The 19418-nt window shown below is 45.0% G+C and overlaps 1 protein-coding gene across 1 annotated transcript in view; it reads left to right on the plus strand.

Moving 5' to 3' along the window:
- Window positions 1-19418, plus strand: part of LOC311147993 (phosphatidylinositol 3,4,5-trisphosphate-dependent Rac exchanger 1 protein-like) — a 115490-nt gene that overhangs the window by 33405 nt on the left and 62667 nt on the right. Inside the window, exons 4-10 of the mRNA XM_084184865.1 lie at window positions 4980-5084; window positions 7193-7294; window positions 7797-7958; window positions 11410-11543; window positions 11998-12113; window positions 14767-14916; window positions 18051-18198. Coding sequence (XP_084040991.1) covers window positions 4980-5084; window positions 7193-7294; window positions 7797-7958; window positions 11410-11543; window positions 11998-12113; window positions 14767-14916; window positions 18051-18198 — 917 coding nt within the window. The remainder of the gene's footprint in view (window positions 1-4979; window positions 5085-7192; window positions 7295-7796; window positions 7959-11409; window positions 11544-11997; window positions 12114-14766; window positions 14917-18050; window positions 18199-19418) is intronic.

Here is a 19418-nt window from a genome sequence, read left to right on the forward strand (position 1 = left end):
TCAGTATAAAAGACACCTGTCCACAACCTCAAACAGTCACACTCCAAACTCCACTATGGCCAAGACCAAAGAGCTGTCAAAGGACACCAGAAACAAAATTGTAGACCTGCACCAGGCTGGGAAGACTGAATCTGCAATAGGTAAGCAGCTTGGTTTGAAGAAATCAACTGCGGGAGCAATTATTAGGAAATGGAAGACATACAAGACCACTGATAATCTCCCTCGATCTGGGGCTCCACGCAAGATCTCACCCCGTGGGGTCAAAATGATCACAAGAACGGTGAGCAAAAATCCCAGAACCACACGGTGAATGACCTGCAGAGAGCTGGGACCAAAGTAACAAAGCCTACCATCAGTAACACACATTTACATTACATTTTAGTCATTTAGCAGACGCTCTTATCCAGAGCGACTTACAGTTAGCACATACATTATTTTATCGAACCCACAACCCTGGCGTTGCAAACGCCATGCTCTACCAACTGAGCTACATCCCCTGCCGGCCATTCCCTCCCCTACCCTGGACGACGCTGGGCCAATTGTGCGCCGCCCCATGGGTCTCCCACTACGCCGCCAGGGACTCAAATCCTGCAGTGCCAGACGTGTCCCCCTGCTTACTTTTTGGTAAAAACTCAACTCGTCGTGTTTGGAGGACAAAGAATGCTGAGTTGCATCCAAAGAACACCATACCTACTGTGAAGCATGGGGGTGGAAACATCATGCTTTGGGGCTGTTTTTCTGCAAAGGGACCAGGATGACTGATCCGTGTAAAGGAAAGAATGAATGGGGCCATGTATCGTGAGATTTTGAGTGAAAACCTCCTTCCATCAGCAAGGGCATTGAAGATGAAACGTGGCTGGGTCTTTCAGCATGACAATGATCCCAAACACACCGCCCGGGCAACGAAGGAGTGGCTTCGTAAGAAGCATTTCAAGGTCCTGGAGTGGCCTAGCCAGTCTCCAGATCTCAACCCCATAGAAAATCTTTGGAGGGAGTTAAAAGTCCGTGTTGCCCAGCGACAGCCCCAAAACATCACTGCTCTAGAGGAGATCTGCATGGAGGAATGGGCCAAAATACCAGCAACAGTGTGTGAAAACCTTGTGAAGACTTACAGAAAACGTTTGACCTGTGTCATTGCCAACAAAGGGTATATAACAAAGTATTGAGAAACTTTTGTTATTGACCAAATACTTATTTTCCACCATAATTTGCAAATAAATTCATTAAAAATCCTACAATGTGATTTTCTGGATTTTTTTCTCTCATTTTGTCTGTCATAGTTGATGTGTACCTATGATGAAAATTACAGGCCTCTCTCATCTTTTTAAGTGGGAGAACTTACACAATTGGTGGCTGACTAAATACTTTTTTCCCCACTGTATATTTTGATATTTTTAACACTTTTGGTTACTACATGATTCCATATGTGTTATTTCATAGTTATGATGTCTTTACTATTATTCTACAATGTAAAAAATAGTAAAAATAAAGAAAAACCCTTGAATGAGTAGGTGTGTCCAAACTTTTGACTGGTACTATATATATATATATATATTCCATATTAGATCTCTACACTTTCTAAATTAGTAACGGATATTTATTTTCATCTCACTCCCTTTTGATAACAGTGTTTTCCCACTAATTGCATTATGGAACGAACATTCGCGCCTAGCCTACTGCTTTGTACGCATTGCTGAGCTTATAATGTGAAGAAATAATCGTTTATCAACATTTTAAGCCAAATGTTCTGATCTGTTGCATCAGACTCCTTGCTTTTTAACTTATTTTTTCATTTAGCCTAGTTGTATGAATGTGGGTTCTTATCTTCCCACAACTGTCCCAGAGGCTATTTCTTTCTTGACAAACTGACCAATAGAATAGGTCAACTTTTCTACTATGGGGTATAGTAGATTGACATAAGCTAGTGATTTTGCTGTTCGTTAGGCTACTCCTCTTATTAGCTTCGTGATTTTTTAATTTGACAGGATTTGGTGTTTCACACCATATGCTGGGCCAGCTGTTGCTCCCGGTGATGTCTCGGACTTTGTTGCCCTGCCAGCCAGCAGCTCTGTGTGTGTCTGTCTGTCTGTGTGGGACAGCAGAGCCCTGGGCTACGCTATCCCTCTGTTGCTTCGCCGTTTACGGCCGCAAAACACGGTGACACACATTTAATCTATCCTCGTCATGGGAACCGGAGAGAAGCTGAACCTAATGTTACATAAAAGCCAGATTAGTTATCTCTTCTTTCTGCGTTGCCATGCGGACCTGACACAGGCATGAGAGGAGGTAGAGGATGGAAGGCTAGACTAGTCTGTAGCAGCATGGCCTCTTGAGGTTGACTTTGATATACTGTGTTTCCAAAGAGCTGTGAGAGTCAACATTTAGAATGGATAGAGAGAACGAGAGAGAACGAGAGGGAAATGGAGAGGGAGACACTGAGACCAATGGAGAACCTGGTAGAGATTGTTACTATGTGAACCTTTTTACAGTGCTTGGCCCCATCAGAGTTTTCACAATTACCTCATGTACAGTGGGGAAAAAAAGTATTTAGACAGCCACCAATTGTGCAAATTCTCCCACTTAAAAAGATGAGAGAGGCCTGTAATTTTCATCATAGGTACACGTCAACTATGACAGACAAATTGAGAAAAAAATTCCAGAAAATCACATTGTAGAATTTTTAATGAATTTATTTGCAAATTATGGTGGAAAATAAGTATTTGGTCACCTACAAACAAGCAAGATTTCTGGCTCTCACAGACCTGTAACTTCTTCTTTAAGAGGCTCCTCTGTCCTCCACTCGTTACCTGTATTAATGGCACCTGTTTGAACATGTTATCAGTATAAAAGACACCTGTCCACAACCTCAAACAGTCACACTCCAAACTCCACTATGGCCAAGACCAAAGAGCTGTCAAAGGACACCAGAAACAAAATTGTAGACCTGCACCAGGCTGGGAAGACTGAATCTGCAATAGGTAAGCAGCTTGGTTTAAATAAATCAACTGTGGGAGCAATTATTAGGAAATGGAAGACATACAAGACCACTGATAATCTCCCTCGATCTGGGGCTCCACGCAAGATCTCACCCCGTGGGGTCAAAATGATCACAAGAACGGTGAGCAAAAATCCCAGAACCACATGGGGGGACCTAGTGAATGACCTGCAGAGAGCTGGGACCAAAGTAACAAATTCTACCTTCAGTAACACACTACGCCGCTAGGGACTCAAATCCTGCAGTGCCAGACGTGTCCCCCTGCTAAAAGCCAGTACATGTCCAGGCCCGTCTGAAGTTTGCTAGAGTGCATTTGGATGATCCAGAAGAGGATTGGGAGAATGTCATATGGTCAGATGAAACCGAAATAGAACTATTTGGTAAAAACTCAACTCGTCGTGTTTGGAGGACAAAGAATGCTGAGTTGCATCCAAAGAACACCATACCTACTGTGAAGCATGGGGGTGGAAACATCATGCTTTGGGGCTGTTTTTCTGCAAAGGGACCAGGACGACTGATCCGTGTAAAGGAAAGAATGAATGGGGCCATGTATCGTGAGATTTTGAGTGAAAACCTCCTTCCATCAGCAAGGGCATTGAAGATGAAACGTGGCTGGGTCTTTCAGCATGGCAATGATCCCAAACACATCGCCCGGGCAACGAAGGAGTGGCTTCGTAAGAAGCATTTCAAGGTCCTGGAGTGGCCTAGCCAGTCTCCAGATCTCAACCCCATAGAAAATCTTTGGAGGGAGTTGAAAGTCCGTGTTGCCCAGCGACAGCCCCAAAACATCACTGCTCTAGAGGAGATCTGCATGGAGGAATGGGCCAAAATACCAGCAACAGTGTGTGAAAACCTTGTGAAGACTTACAGAAAACGTTTGACCTGTGTCATTGCCAACAAAGGGTATATAACAAAGTATTGAGAAACTTTTGTTATTGACCAAATACTTATTTTCCACTATAATTTGCAAATAAATTCATTAAAAATCCTACAATGTGATTTTCTGGATTTTTTTTCTCATTTTGTCTGTCATAGTTGATGTGTACCTATGATGAAAATTACAGGCCTCTCTCATCTTTTTAAGTGGGAGAACTTGCACAATTGGTGGCTGACTAAATACTTTTTTCCCCCACTGTATTTAACATTGGATGCCTGATAGAAATGCTACGCAGCATTCTTACCTCATGCTCAATATTCAAATGGCAAACAAAAACAAACTTAACAACTTCAAACAGCTTCAATGGAGTGACTGAGTGCCTCTATATTGATATGCCTGTTAAGTCGCTACCTTAAATGCACACGTCCAGCTTTTCAGAGAGAGAGAGAGTGTAGTGTTTCTCTGAAGGTTGTGGGGATATGCTAGCATCGCACGTACGAGCTAGGATTTCACTTCCTGCACTGTTTCGGGTGACCGCAGCAGAGTTTTGTTTACCAACCATAGCAGAGTGAGGAGGCCCTACACTGAAGCTGGTTTCACTTCCTAATGGCTAGTATACACTTGAAGGCCAAATGGGGTTTTGGGCTGGCTTAAATTAAATTCTGAGGAAGAGATTGCCTAGGCCTATATGTTGTCCCTAATGGTGGATAAATAATGCATTGAACCTATGTGTATAGCTATCATATTACTAAGTGATCATGAGGAAAGCCTTCGGTGGCCAAACCTATAGGACAGTACAGTATATCCCCTAGCAATAACTGTGCCAGTGGGAATAGAGGAATTTCAGAGTGCTTTCTCAGTGCAGTATTTACCCAAATAAGGAAAGAACATCAGAATTGTAATCTTAATTGTTTGTTTTTTTTACCTCGAGGAATTATGTGTATAGGAGTTATACTTCAATTCAACTGATGTTGTGACATTATCACTAGAGATCTGTGTTTGACTAAAAGTTGTTGGAAACAATTCTGTTCCAGAATATTCAATGCCAAGTTTTTATATTTGGATAAGATCAGGTTCTGACTGACTTGTGTTTCTTCCATCTTTCAGAAGGGGCGGTTCTCGGTGTATGGGGAGTACTGCAGTAACCACGAGAAAGCCCTGCGGCTGCTGATGGAGCTCAACAAGATCCCCGAAATCAGGACATTCCTCCTGGTGAGGATTCCACCGCTGACACCAACTGTCCCTGTCTTTTTACATATCTCGTTCGCTCTCTTTTTCTTCAATCTTCTCTTCCTCTATCTATTCTTCCTCCTTTTCTATTCCTCTTCCACCTGTTCTATTCCTCTTCTTTTCCACCTCTTCCTCCCACTCCTTTACTTTTCTCCCTGATCCTCTTCTCCCTGATCCTCTTCCCCTGCGTCACATCTTTTTCCTCCTCCTCCATTTCCTTCCCTCTCTTCCTTTTCCACCTCTGTCCCAATCACCATCCCTCTCTCTATCCTCTTCATAATGTCACCTCTTCTTCTGTTTACATGTTTATGTTCATTATAAAAATAACAGGTATTAGAATGAGATTGCTTGGTTACTCTGGCAAACTCACGATGTAACCACAGAGTGTGTCAAGGTTGTTTTGTCACCAGAAGTCCAGCTGTTTCCTTGTTTTGACAACCCTTCTTGCCCCTCAACAATGAACACAGGAACTGCCTTTGACTGCGCTTCCAAAAATGATGTCATGCTCGGTGTGAGCTGGCCAGCTGCAGTACATTGGCACGGCTGGCTGGAAGATCTGAGCCTTGTTGACACCGATGTGTTTCCTCCGTCTCATTATTGACTGACCTGAACTTGTTCTAGTTGTGTTCTGTACATTCTATCCCAGGCTGCTAGTGGAAAATCACATGGGGGTAAATCCTAACTTTCACAAGTCAAATGTTTGTCTTAAACTTAGTCATGCGTTGATATCAATGGGAGACTAAGATACATTTTACATAAGTGGATGTTAGGATTCGCCCCATACATTTAAACTTTTAGTGGACTAACCCTTTAAGCTACAAGTCTGAGCTCCACAGGTTTAAGCTCTAGGCTGGTTTCAACCCAAAATGCATGGTAGTCCACTGTGCTTTTTGTGGAAGTGGTGGAGTGAGGGAATTGAGGTGTAGTCAGTCGATGAACTCTGTGGCGTGTAGACAATGCCTTCTGTAATCGCAGGGAGCCTGGAGGCTTAATGAGTAATCACATTTGGATGTAGGCTTTGCATTAATTAGTCACGATTATAAATGCAAATCGTTATTAGTATTATAATGATATTTGAGGGTGGTGCGGCATGAAGAGCCATTGGCGCATCTGTTGTTTCCTCTCTTGAATTCTGTTCCATTTCCATGTTTTTGCGGTATTTGAGCTAATATTTCCATGTTAATTGACAAGCACTGAATATGTACGCCGTCTCTACAAGGACATCAAAACAAAGCTGTAAAGCTGAGAGGAGTCAATTGAAAGTATACTGAAAGGAGGTCAAAGAGAAGCTCTCGGAGGGAGTTTGGCTGCAGGCACGCAGATGGAAATAATGTTCATATTAGAAGACTGGAGAGAGAGGAGAGGGGGATTGCATCAGGATTGCCAAACTGGCTGGAATCTGTGGAATCTCAGAATTCTGCAGTCAAGTTTTTGAGAGCAGTTTTTGCGCTCCTCTCCTCCCCGCACCCCCAAGCGTTAGCTTCAACCAAAGACTGCATGAGCACTACACTGCTGTTTCTCCTCAGAGTGCCTTATGAACTTGAAAGTGGTGGAATGTGATTAAAATGAAATATGTGCACTATACCGACCAATGATGTGCTTTCTGTTTTCTTCACCAAAGTATTTTCGTGCGGCGTATCTAGTTTGGCCTTTGATCTGGTGGTGAACGCTGCTCATTCTTGCCCTCTGGGACTTAGCATTTGACAGACCTGGTTCCTAGAAAATAAAGCACATAGAAGAGAACCCACCAGCTTTGTCTCGCTCTCTCTCTCACTCACTCACTCTCTCACATCTGAAGAATCCTCCTCAGAAGGGTTTCACCACCAAACATACATTTCACAAAGCATTACTTTAGTTACAGTTTGCCACCCGATCCCCATGGAGGTCATTAATACAACTGCGAAGACTTGCTGTGGTGTTTTGGATTTAGCTTCTTGCCCTAAACCACTTCACATAATCATTTTAGTGGAGTTACCAACTTACATTTCTAGAAGAATCACAAAGAAGATTTAGGATGGGTCATAGGCCATAGATGCCCCTGTTTGATAAATTACCGTTTTGTTAACATCTGTGTGTTGTCTGTGTTCCAGCACTGTATGCTGTTGGGAGGAAAGAAGAGCACAGACATTCCCCTGGAGGGGTACCTGCTATCGCCCATTCAGAGGATCTGCAAGTACCCCCTTCTACTGAAGGTATGGATGACACACGAACATAAACACAAACATTCCAACCTTGTCTGAGCCACTCCTATCATGTATGATCTTCATTCTCCACCCCTCGTCCAATTTCTCCCCTTTTTCCAACTTCTCCGCAACTTCGATCCGCACCCTCTGTCCCACCACTTCATCCCCCGCTCTTCTCCATCCTATGTCCGACCTCCACGCTCCCCCTCCATCCTAACATTTGCCCAAAACTCTGTGCATCCATCATCCCACAATCTTACCTGACCTCTCCACCTCTACATGCAACTCTATCCACCATTGACTCTTTGCAGAATATTGATGAGATGATTCCTAATAATGAGAATGGTGCTTATCATCCAGCGCACCAGGGCTGTTCTCTGTAACAGTATTAATGGCTGTTTATATGCTGTAGTTCTAATGAAGACATCTTGACTATTTGGCTTTAACCCATTAATGACCTGACCAAGTGACCACTCTATTCGCCTCTTCCTCCTGTCTCTAACCGCACTAGGAGCTGTTGAAGCGGACGCCCAAGAAGCACGCGGACTACCCTGCGGTGGAGGAGGCACTGCAGGCCATGAAGGCAGTGTGCTCCAACATCAACGAGACCAAGAGGCAGATGGAGAAACTGGAGGCCCTGGAGCAGCTGCAGTCACACATCGAGGGCTGGGAGGTGAGGGATTCTATTCTATTCTACTCTGGACCATGTCTAGGATGCACCCTATAGGTCACCATTGAGGGAGGGAGAGAGAGGGGGAGAGGAGGGAGTGGGAGAGAGGGGGGAGGGGGGAGATGGAGGCGGGGAAGAGTACTAAAAGGTGAAAAGAGGGGAGTGACGTGTGCGATAAAGAAGAGAGGCGAGACAGAAGGGTGGGGGGTCAGAGAGAGAGGAGGGAGGGAGGGAGGGAGGGGGTGCTAGAAAGATAAGAGAAGTGTGCGATAAAGATGAGAGGATGGAGAGGGGTGGGAGGTGAGAAGAAAGATTGAGAGAGGAGAGGTAAGATAAAGAGGATAGTTAGATGGAGAGAGAGTGAGAGAGAACGGAACGGTTCTCCTTTATATAGAAATGGTTCGAATGACAGGAAAGAGATGGAAAAGGGAAGCTCCGAGTTTTCACACACACACACACACACACACTGTCGTCCTCATTGACCCCTATACCCACTCAGTCATGGCTGTGGCGAAAAAGCTTAGGCCAGTTTTCGAGAGTCCACCAAATGCTAAGCACCACTTCATTTTCTGTGACAGTAAAACGCTCCTCCAGCTTCCCCCAGATTACCAGCATGCACAGGGCACGGACAGGGCTTGGGAGCGGAGCGGAGTGCCCAGTGCGTTTTTCACGCCTCCTTCACCCTCCACAACAGAGCCCTTGTCCCCTGACTCTCCTCTGGTCCTCTGGGCCCCGGAGAGGACAATCCGTCCGCTCAGGAGCCAAGGGAAGGTCAAAGGGCACCCTGCCCAATCGGCAGAGCCCAAAGAGGCAGGGCCTAGTCTCACACGGGGCCCTTTGAGGAAAAAAGAGAGAACCTCACAATGGCATCCTACACATACACACACACACACACTCAAAGCCTGCCAAGATTTGCCTCGCTCTGATGAAATATGCCACCGTTTCACCCCCGCGATTGTCCTCCGTCAAAAATGTGACAAAACAAGAGGCTGTTGTGTGTTTAACAAGGATAAACGATGTGGAGATAGAAATTACACCATGTCGTCGCAGTTTCCTCCACAGATCAATCAGACTTTATTATTGGCATTTTCGTTCAATAACTCTCATTTGATTCTAGCCACTGACGTGGGGGCAGTTGTACATCCGTTTTTGGGATTGGTTCTCTGATTCACTTTGCATTGACCCCTAGAGGTCAAAACATGTCTGAGAGTGAACGAGTATTGGGACATAGAGCCTCTGTCTACTTGCTCCGTATCACAGTTCATCCTCATGAAAGGCACTACCCCCTCTTCCTACCTTCTTCCCTCCCTTTAAAGCACTCTAGCTTTAGCCCGTTATCTCCACTCCTCCACTCTCCAGTGTAATCACCTCTCCACTCCTCCACTCTCCAGTGTAATCACCTCTCCACTCCTAATAGGGAGGTAGTAGTGCAGAATCAGGACCCAGACACATTAGCATTGCTCTGATAGACAGACAGCTCTCCTGCTTCCACCATCCATCCCTCAGCCATCCTCCATCCATTCCTCCATCCCTCCATCCCCCACCCGCCTTCCTGCACGTTTAAACATGGAATTTGATCGATCGTAAAACCGTCTGCTAGGCTGGTTGGAATGCACGTGATCTACAGGAGTGCGGATAATCCTGTTTTTTGGGGGGAGCTACGCGCGTCTGTCAGAAATGTAGTGCCCAGAGGAATCAATTATGGATGGTTGTGAGGGTGGGGGTCTGGTTTTGGGCGGCTACGGTGGCATGCTCTCAATGACATCAAAGAGACCGTTAAATTTGGTAAAGTCCAACCATAAAGGGGGGTTGGTGTCTCTGTACCAAAAATGGGGGTGGGGCAGGAGATCCAGAGTCCACACATGGGCACGCTTAGTTCTGGTTGATTTTAGATTGGTGCATTCCATTGAACAATGATGCTTTGTTTTGTTATGGCTACATGTATGGCATGAATGCATCCATGCACATGCACCTTATTACGAATCATTATGTTACAAGGCAATCCAAAATGTGTACGTGTGTGGTTAATTGCATCGGTGTAGGTTTGATTGATTTCCTGTCTGAAATGGCACCCTATTCCCTATATAGTGCACTACCTTTGCTCAGATGCCAAAGGGGAGGTCCCATATGTCTCTGGTCAAAAGTATTGCACTATATACGTAATGGTGCCATTTCTGAAACACCCCCATACATAATTAACGTCACAGCTAGAATCCCATAAGTCAACCTTTAAGAATCCCTTTAGCTTTCTTGTTTACAATGGGCTAGTGTAAAACCCTGAAAATACTTATTTAAAATTACTTAATCTAATGACTAAATAGTGACTAATTTACCGTAAGTCGTGGCCTAGTATCGTGAAAAGGTTAATTGGCTCTCATACAGTTTGGTGTCCATGCATACTTGATGACGTCAACCAGCTTCAAAAGCCAGAGAGACAGCAATATGTACCCCGAATAGGGTAAAACGAAAACCCAATTCATTATGAAACGAGTTGAATCTCGCAATTAAGAACTTGTGTCAGATCGTATGTCTAAAAGGAACAGTGTTTGTGTGCATGCGCATGTATGCGACTACATGCGTTTTGTTTAAGAATCTGTGGTTTTCATCCCATGGCTAAAGAGGCCACAGAGTGCACCTTTAACTCACGTTTTACTATAGAGATTTGAGTAACACTTCACATTAAGTACCCTGCCACAAAACTGTCATAACAGTGGCTTTACACCTGTAGTCCCAACACTGCCATGACATTACATATCAGGGAAACGTTGGGAAATAGTTGGAATACTTCACATGTTACATCTCAGCTCACCCAGAGTGGTATGTGGCTTGCAGGGGTAAAATAAGTAGGCTTTGTCTAAGCCTGACCAGATGTCCCTTCGGGACCCAGAGCTGGCACTATTTAAACAAAATCTTGTTTCCTCCCCATTTTAGACTAGTTTCCTCCAGTTCAGTTCAGTTCGGGGGCCAGTTGGCAACTTGTCCAACCACTGTGGGCTGAAGAACAGTGCACAGCTGACTTTTGTCTTGTGTTAAGGGCCATTGGCAAAGTTCAGGGAAGGACTGTTGTATACACTATTGTTCTGTTGTATAACAGTAGGAGTGAGGGTGTCGTCTGTTGTTCATTCCATCCTATTAGCACAATGAAATGGAAACAAATAGTTTGAACCTAATCCAATGTCATCCGATGTGTGAATTCTCACAGCTGCATTTTGTATTGTTCGACTGGGGTTGTGCACTCTGAACGTAAACACATGTTGTTTGAAAGATAATCATTGTTATAGACACACGTACACACACACACAAAAACACACCTAGAACCCCACACACCCACAGAACCCCCCCCCCCCCCCCCCCCCCCCCCCCCACACACACACACACACACACACGTCTAGTTGAGAGATGACGACAGGCACCAGTGGTTAATTGCCGTTCTCTCTTGACTGTCTGTCCCCAGGGCACCAATCTGACTGACATCTGCACCGAGCTGCTGCTCCACGGTAACCTGCTCAAGATCTCTGCTGGCAACATCCAGGAGAGAGTCTTCTTCCTGTTCGACAACCTCTTGGTCTACTGCAAGAGGAAATCTAGGTGAGAACGAGGGAGGGAGGAGACGTGGGGATGGGGGAGGGAAAGCAAGAGGGAGGGAGGGCGAGTGGGAGGTTGTGGGGGGGTGACTGAGGGGAGGGAGGGAGGGAGGGAGGGATGGAAGGGAGAGGGAGAGAGAGAGAGGGAGGGAGGTGGGGATGCAAGTACCTCGTGAAAGTGGTGGGAATGAGCACAACAAGCTTTTTCATTCAGTGATGAGAAGTCCAGTGGCAGAAAGAAGCCAGACGTGGAAAAATTGAGTGAATTCCCAAATCCTGTTTGTGTAGTGTGTACCAAGCTCATTTTAGATACAAACAAATCAAGTCCACCTAACGTTGTGTGTGTGTGCTTCAGGACTGTGAAGTTATTATATATATATATTTTTAAGTTGGCAACAAATTGCATTTTTCTCTGCAGAGAAAAACTCATTTTTGCCATTTTCTGTTCAATTTCCTAGGGTTTCTGGGAAGAAGTCCACCAAGAGGACCAAGTCCATCAACGGTCCCCTGTACCTGTTCCGAGGAAGAATCAACACAGAGGTGATGGAGGTGGAAAACGTTGAGGACGGAACAGGTTTGTACCAGTCCCACCAGTCTTCAGTTCATATACTGTACAGTGCTGTGAAAAAGTATTTGCCCCCTTTCTGTCATCCAGGTCCTGAGGCAGCAAAGCAACCCCAAACCATCACACTACCACCACCATGCTTGACCGTTGGTGTAAGCTTCTTACTGTGGAATGCAGTGTTTGGTTTTAGCCAGGTATAATGGGACCATGTCGTCTTTGTAAACTCAGGTTCCCTTGATCTGATTACATTCAGTATTAAAAATATGCAAAAATAGAGAAAATCAGAAAGAGCGCAAATACTTTTTCACTACACTGTAGGAACATCATCCCTCTTCACCCCTCCATTTATTCATTCATTCAATCATCCATCCATTGCTCTATTCATTCATCCATATGTCTGTTTAGCCATTTATCACATTTATCTTCCATCAGTTGATATTTTTCTTTCTATTTATTTGGGATTAACTCACTACAGGTCTGGCTGATGTAAAATCATAAACTAATTACACAAACCCATTCTTTCTATGCTACAGTGTTACTTAGGCTTCATACAAACAAAGAGTATTTGTTTCATTTGAACTCTATTTTCCCACAAAAAACAAGATAACGAATTCACTGATAGAATAGGTGATACAAATCTGATGAGTGCTTACAGTTTGGGTGCAGCTATAAAATCTTGTATAGGTTTCTCACACTTTGAATGATAGATAGGGTGGTTATATGAATTTGACGAGTGCTTGCTCGCAGTGATAAGGTCTTACATTGGTTCAGACAGGATGCACAACCTGCATTTCTCACCTTTGAACTTCTGGGATAGCTGCTGCATGAACTGGAACTTACCAACTTACCACACTGTTCTGCTCATTTTGCTCTGGTGATTTATTGCACACTAGCCTGTTTTTGCAAGACCTGGGTTAAAATAGTATTTTAAATGTTTCAAATACTTTAGCTTTGCTTGATTGAGCTTACCTGGTGAATAGAAACAATAAAATAGTTCCAAAACTGCCAACCCCGCATATCTTGCATTCCGGGCAGGCTCAAGCAAACGTTCAAAGTATTTGAAAGATTTCAAGAACTATTTGAACCCAGGTCTGATTGTTTTCTCTTGTAGCTGTAGCTCTACCTAAAGGGCCTTAGGGGTAGAAATACACTTTTTCCTCTCACATGCCTCCTTTCTGTGCTCCGCGGGCTGTTTGCTGCCTATCGCCTGGTACTGTACGTTCAGAGGTAACCACAAAGAAAAATATTATGTTCTCTCTCTCTGTATGTTTCTCAGAGACACCCTATAACCTGATGTTTACATGTTTTTTTTAAAATACTTTAGTCATTTAGCAGACGCTCTTTTCCAGAGCGACTTACAATTAGTGAGTGCATAAATTTTTCATACTGGCCCCCCGTGGGAAACGAACCCACAACCCTTGCGTTGCAAGCGCCATGCTCTACCAACTGAGCTACAGGAGGGCCAGTGATAGTGAGACTAAGGTCATGTGCCCTCTTTACACTGCGAGTTTAACTTCTATGTGTCTAAGGGTATTAATGTGTTGATTTGTAGCATTGTAGAAGCCCAACGAATCACCCTTGAAATATCTGCGCTTTTAAACCGTTCAGTTGACAATTTAAAGCAGGGCTCTCCAACCCTGTTCCTGGAGAGCTACCCTCCTGTAGGTTTTCGCTCCAACACCAGTTGTAACTAACCTGATTCAGTTTATCAACCAGCTAATTACTATAATCAGGTGTGCTAGTTTAGGGTTAGAGTGAAAACCTAAAGTAATATGTTTAGAGTAATAAGAATATTGAGTGAAGACGTTTGAATGAGATTTGTAGTTTGTATCTTGACGGGCCTGTGTTCTTCCACTGAAGATTACAACCTTGAAATGCACTGACAGCAAGTTTCCCGTTCACACGAAGAGCGACTCAGTGTTTTGGCGTGAATGCATACATCACACATCACACTAATTTAAATTAATGCAATAACATGACCCTCCTCCCACATCCACTATTGTTTGACACACACACCTAAACACGATTAGCCCTTTTTATGCTCCCCTCTCTCTCCCTCCCTCTCTCCCTCCCTCCCTCCCTCCCTCTCTCCCTCCCTCCCTCCCTCGCTCTCTATCCCTCGGGGCCAGGGGGTTTCACATCTATTTATATGACCTTTTAACATTACACTAATGTACTTCCATTACCCCAGCCCATTCATTATGCATTACAGTCACCTGGAGCCAAATAGCTGGTAAAATTGGAATGGAGGAGAGGGAGAGCGAGAGAGAGAGAGGGAGACAAGGAGACGGAATGCGAGGGAGAAAGCGAGACGGACCTTACTGTCGAGTCAGCGGAAAGATGTATTTGACTACTTAGTTATTGTTTGTTATTTTAATTAGCAGTACTTACAGTATGATGGATATTTGAGCTCTTGAGGTATTTCAAAGACAAGTGAAGCTTGAGAGTGGTGTGGCTGGGCTGTATTACCCTCCCAGTTACTACTGAGGTCAAGACGAGTTCATGAACACTGCATGTTTTATCCCCAAGAAAAGCTAGTACAGTATTAATATCAATGTCCATCAATAGCATTGAGGTTAAATGTAATAAGATTATTTCTATAAGAGGGGTCACATGTTGGGTGTGTACCATGGTCCGTTAATAGTTTTTTACCTCGTTTCAGCCGACTACCACAGCAACAACTACACGGTGACCAGCGGCTGGAAGATCCACAACACGGCCAAGAACAAGTGGTTCGTCTGCATGGCCAAGAACGCAGAGGACAAGCAGAAGTGGCTCGATGCCATCTTGAGGGAACGAGAGCAGAGAGAGAGTGAGTATAACAAAAAGGGGCATGTCCTCGCTTTTGGAGTCCTGCTCCCCCTCCCTTGAGAATGTGAGGCTATCATGTTTTCCGATTGTGCTGTACTGTCTGACCTCAGACTTATACAGTATCTCAACAACGCTATGCTGTGGTGAGCTAACACAATTGAAGGTTCAGAATAAATGGTTAGCTTTGCAAGAGGTTACAAATGGATTCCCTCTGTTGTGAGAGATCATGCAGTATGTATGCAAATGAATTTGTGCATCACTAGGACGGTTGTGGTATGCTTATGGTATGTCTTACTGCCCATTGTCACTCTCTCTCTGGCTTTTGTTTCATAAATACATAAAGATCGTGGCATAATTATTACCAAATGAATGCAGAAGAACAGTCTGGAGTTTAACATTCAAAGGAAAGAGCCAGCCGCCTCTTACGGTGCAGTACGAGACCCGTGTTTGCTAATCAACACCCCCAAGAAGAGAGCGCACTCTATCCAACAGTTAATTTACAAACAAACTCAAGATGCGCTAAAAACAGATTCTTCGATCCCAGCAAGAGCCTGAAATAGAGAAGCAGTAGCAGCTTGCCAGAAACGGCAGCTCACGAGAGAGTATTGCAACACAGTACCCATCACGGGTTGTTGTCTGTCTGTGAGACCGCTCCGTTCTCTCTCTGTTTTGTCTAGCCAACTATACCGTGGCATGAAAATGAGGCTTGTAACACATTTTGGATGCCATTTCTCGACTTGGTGTGTAGCGATTGCAGACCTTTGACATGAATTGGCAGCTTGGGAGCAGGTTTCATGAACTGTGTAATTAATAGTGTGTTCAAATCGAGTCACACCCAAAACATCCTGTCACTGGAATAAAAGGATATTTTTGTCCTCTTTAAAAAATAATGGCACTAAAATACCCCTTCTAGTTAAAATGTGCTATTTGCAGTAGTGTTTGACTACACATTGAAAACATGTATTTTGAGGAAGATGGGTTATTTGTTCAAAACGTCATTGTAAGCTGAGCACTCTTACTCGTCTTGTTTAATGACTTTGCCTCCATTCCCCCCCCCCCCCTCTTTTGACTTCAAAAGTGTCTCCACATGCGGAGTAAGGACACCTGTTCAGCACTGGCCACCTGTCTTTGTGTTTGTGTGCGCATTGGGGCGTGCCAATAAAGCTTGAAAGGCTTTTACTGACTTCTGTGGCTGTAGGCATGGTGACACCTGATAGCATTGGAGGCAGAAATCACAACTGCTGTCCCCCCAAGCTGTAAATGTATGGAAAGGATTAAACTTAAACAGCGGAGGGTTTTGAACATCCAACCATACCTGTGTTCTAGCTGTTTACAACAACTGTAGCTTTAATATTTCAAATGTAGCAAATGAGCCTTCCACATGGACTTGTGCGACCGGTCACCTGATCCTGTGGCTAAAGGGAAGAAGTGGAGCTTTGCAGAGTACCAAGGGCCATGTTGGGTATTGGGTTACGGCAGGCGGAAATTGACCTGAGGCTAACAGATGCCAGATCAGTCACAGTGCAGCCAACCCCACACCACACCTCACACCCTAACCCCCCTCCCTGTACCCCCGGCCTTGCCCACATCTGGAAGGCTTGACCATGGCCATTAGATCCTGAGTACATCCCTTTCATCCCTGTTTCACTATTGATACCTAACCCATTGTTGAATCCCAATTTCCCACAGCACACCTCTTTTAAATGTCCCCTTGTTTTGCCATGGCACTGGCTTCAGTTGGACATTTTGGTTGTGGCCCCTTTTAAATACTCCCAAGACAGATCCATTATTTTTGCCCTGCCAGCTGGATGGGGCTGGTATCGTCTTAGCAGTGTTTTCGTAGAGGCTGAGTGGAAATGAGTGGGCTAACATGTTAGCCTGTTTGCCTGTGCCAGTGAGAGTGGGAAGAGGGGGCCTCTGGACTGGCTCTGACAGCTGGACCAGCAGCCCAGGGCCGGGGGCCCCTTGCACCAGGACCAGACCCCAGTCTGTTCAATGACTCTTTGTTTGAATCCACTCCAGCTGCTGTCAAGTGTAATCCAACCCCCCCCTCCATCAGCGGCACCAAGCTCTGGCACCCCCGCACATTTTGTTGGAATTGTCTTGAGTCCCACGGTTTAGCAGGACAGAGAGGCTGATGATGGAGCTCCAAAGTTCAGAGAGCCCAACAGTGGAGTTTAGCAGCTCACTGAGCCCCACAGTGGAGTTTAGCCAGTCAGAGAGCCTCACAGTGGCGCTCCAAAGTTCAGTTAGCCCCACAGTGGAGTTAAGCTGCTCAGAGCCCCATGGTGGAGTTATGGTTTAGAAGCTGTATGAGCATGCTGGACCTTCAAAGGGCTCAACATCAACAGACTGTAGTTTTGAATTGTCTACACATATTTGTCATAATTGAACATATTTCTCACTCAAGGGTGTTGCAGCTTGGTAAACATAACTGCTGCTCTACACTAAAGATAAAGAACTCAGTGGCGTCATAGTACATTAGCAGGCGACACAGTACTTTGTTCTAGACCTGGACAGACTAACTTCTGGCTTTCCCTCCGTTGGAGGCGGCAGACACGAGCCGCCATGCTCCACTCCTCTCCTACCCCTGTACCGTGTCAGAAACCCCAACGGGGCCCTACAGGCAGGGCCATTGTGTCTTCTCACAGCCCTGTGACAGCCTCTTCCCCCCCGGGGGCTGAAACGCATAGATGTCTGAGGGCTGACTGGAGGAAATGGTGGTGTCCCTCAGGGCTCGGTGTTGGGCCCTCTTTTGTTTTTGTTGGCAATGTGAGACAATAGCTGCTGCTGCTGCTGCTGCCCCCCCATGCCAGCCAGAGTGCCAGACAACGGAACCAGCATGATGTCTTAGGCAGTGAGAGGAATGATCTGTAGTCTCTCTCTCTCTCTCTCACTCTCACTCTCACTCTCACTCTCACTCTCACACACACACACACACACACACACACACACACACACACACACACACACACACACATTCTCGGACCACACAGTTTATCTTTACTCCTAGACTCACTGTTGGGTTAGAAATATACTAATAACCGTTTATAACAACTCAGGCTTTCGATAATGAACTTCATATGCAAAATGCTTTGGTGTCTGACCCCTTGAGTGTTTCTCTGTTGGTTGCAGGTCTGAAGCTGGGGATGGAGCGGGATGCCTACGTGATGATCGCTGAGAAGGGCGAGAAGCTCTACCACATGATGATGACCAAGAGCCGCCATCTGATCAAGGACCGGCGCCGGAAGCTGAGCATCGTTCCCAAGTGCTTCATGGGAAAGTGAGTTCTTCCATACTGAACAGTCCATTGCTTTTGTGCAGGCTAAGCTTCAAATCTCAAATGGTACAGTGGTTGGATGACAACAATAGGTGCTCAGTCGAGGGGGTGACCTTCGAACTGTCAACAAGGGTACTTTTAAGACATCTTCAAGGTACAAATACATGAAAAATGTGGGATTACTCCACTGAACCAAAACTTCTGCTGTTAATAGTGATCATATTATAAATACATTGATAATAACTTATCGTTTCACAATTACATTAAAGTCCCTACATACTGTAGATCTGAGGGAGGTGGATCACAACAGGGATGTTGTGTTGAGAAGGGCTCCATCCATTCTATCCATCCATTCCAACGAACCATTAATCACATTCACAAACTCATACTGACTAATTTCTGTTGCATATAATTACCGGCCACTGAGAAGTAGAGGAGGAATTGAATCCTGGCAGAATGCCTAATCTGCCCCTATCATTACATCTCTCCTGGCCTGCCATAATGATACCTACTGTAATCACCCCTGCATTTGGAGCGGCCTAAGTTGTTTCCCTTACACACCGTATCATCAAGCAGGCGCTTCCTGAGTCTGCCGGCATTTCCTCAACCATGTGCACACGTGCCCGTGCACATACACAAACACACACTTAAGCATACCAAATGCACGCATTCACGCACACACACTACACACCACTTCCTAATACAATCAGTTTCCCAACCCCAGAACTGATGAGTGAGATGTCTAGGAGTTGTTTTCCATCCTATGTTGGGAGCCAAGAACTTTGTTGTCAGAGGCGATGGTTCTCAACCAACACAGAGACCTTCCCTGTAACTGCTAGAGCATCATTAGAAAGACCTTTTAACAGCGAGCCACTGGACTAAGCAGCTCTTTTTTTCCTGTCCCCCCAGTCTTTCAATGCCATGAGTGAACAGTGAGGGCCTAGTTTGCCTGCAGTAATGCATTTTCCATTACGCCCCACAGCTCCACGCACACAGTGTTTTGCGAGATTCCAAGCAGTAATTTAAATTCGTTATTATTTGGCACAATTTTTCGGGGTAAAAGAGGGTAAAACGGTGATGGTGATCATTGGGGCTTACATTATGGAGTCAGTCAGCATCCAAGGAAAATATTGAATGAGTTTCTATAGAACTGTAAAACACAATGCAACCTGCAATGAAATGTCAGGGAGGTAAGATTCGATGGGCATTATAGGTGGGGCTGT

This window comes from Coregonus lavaretus (assembly GCF_964263955.1).
Source record: "Coregonus lavaretus genome assembly, chromosome: 20".
Classification (NCBI taxonomy): Eukaryota; Metazoa; Chordata; class Actinopteri; order Salmoniformes; family Salmonidae; genus Coregonus; species Coregonus lavaretus.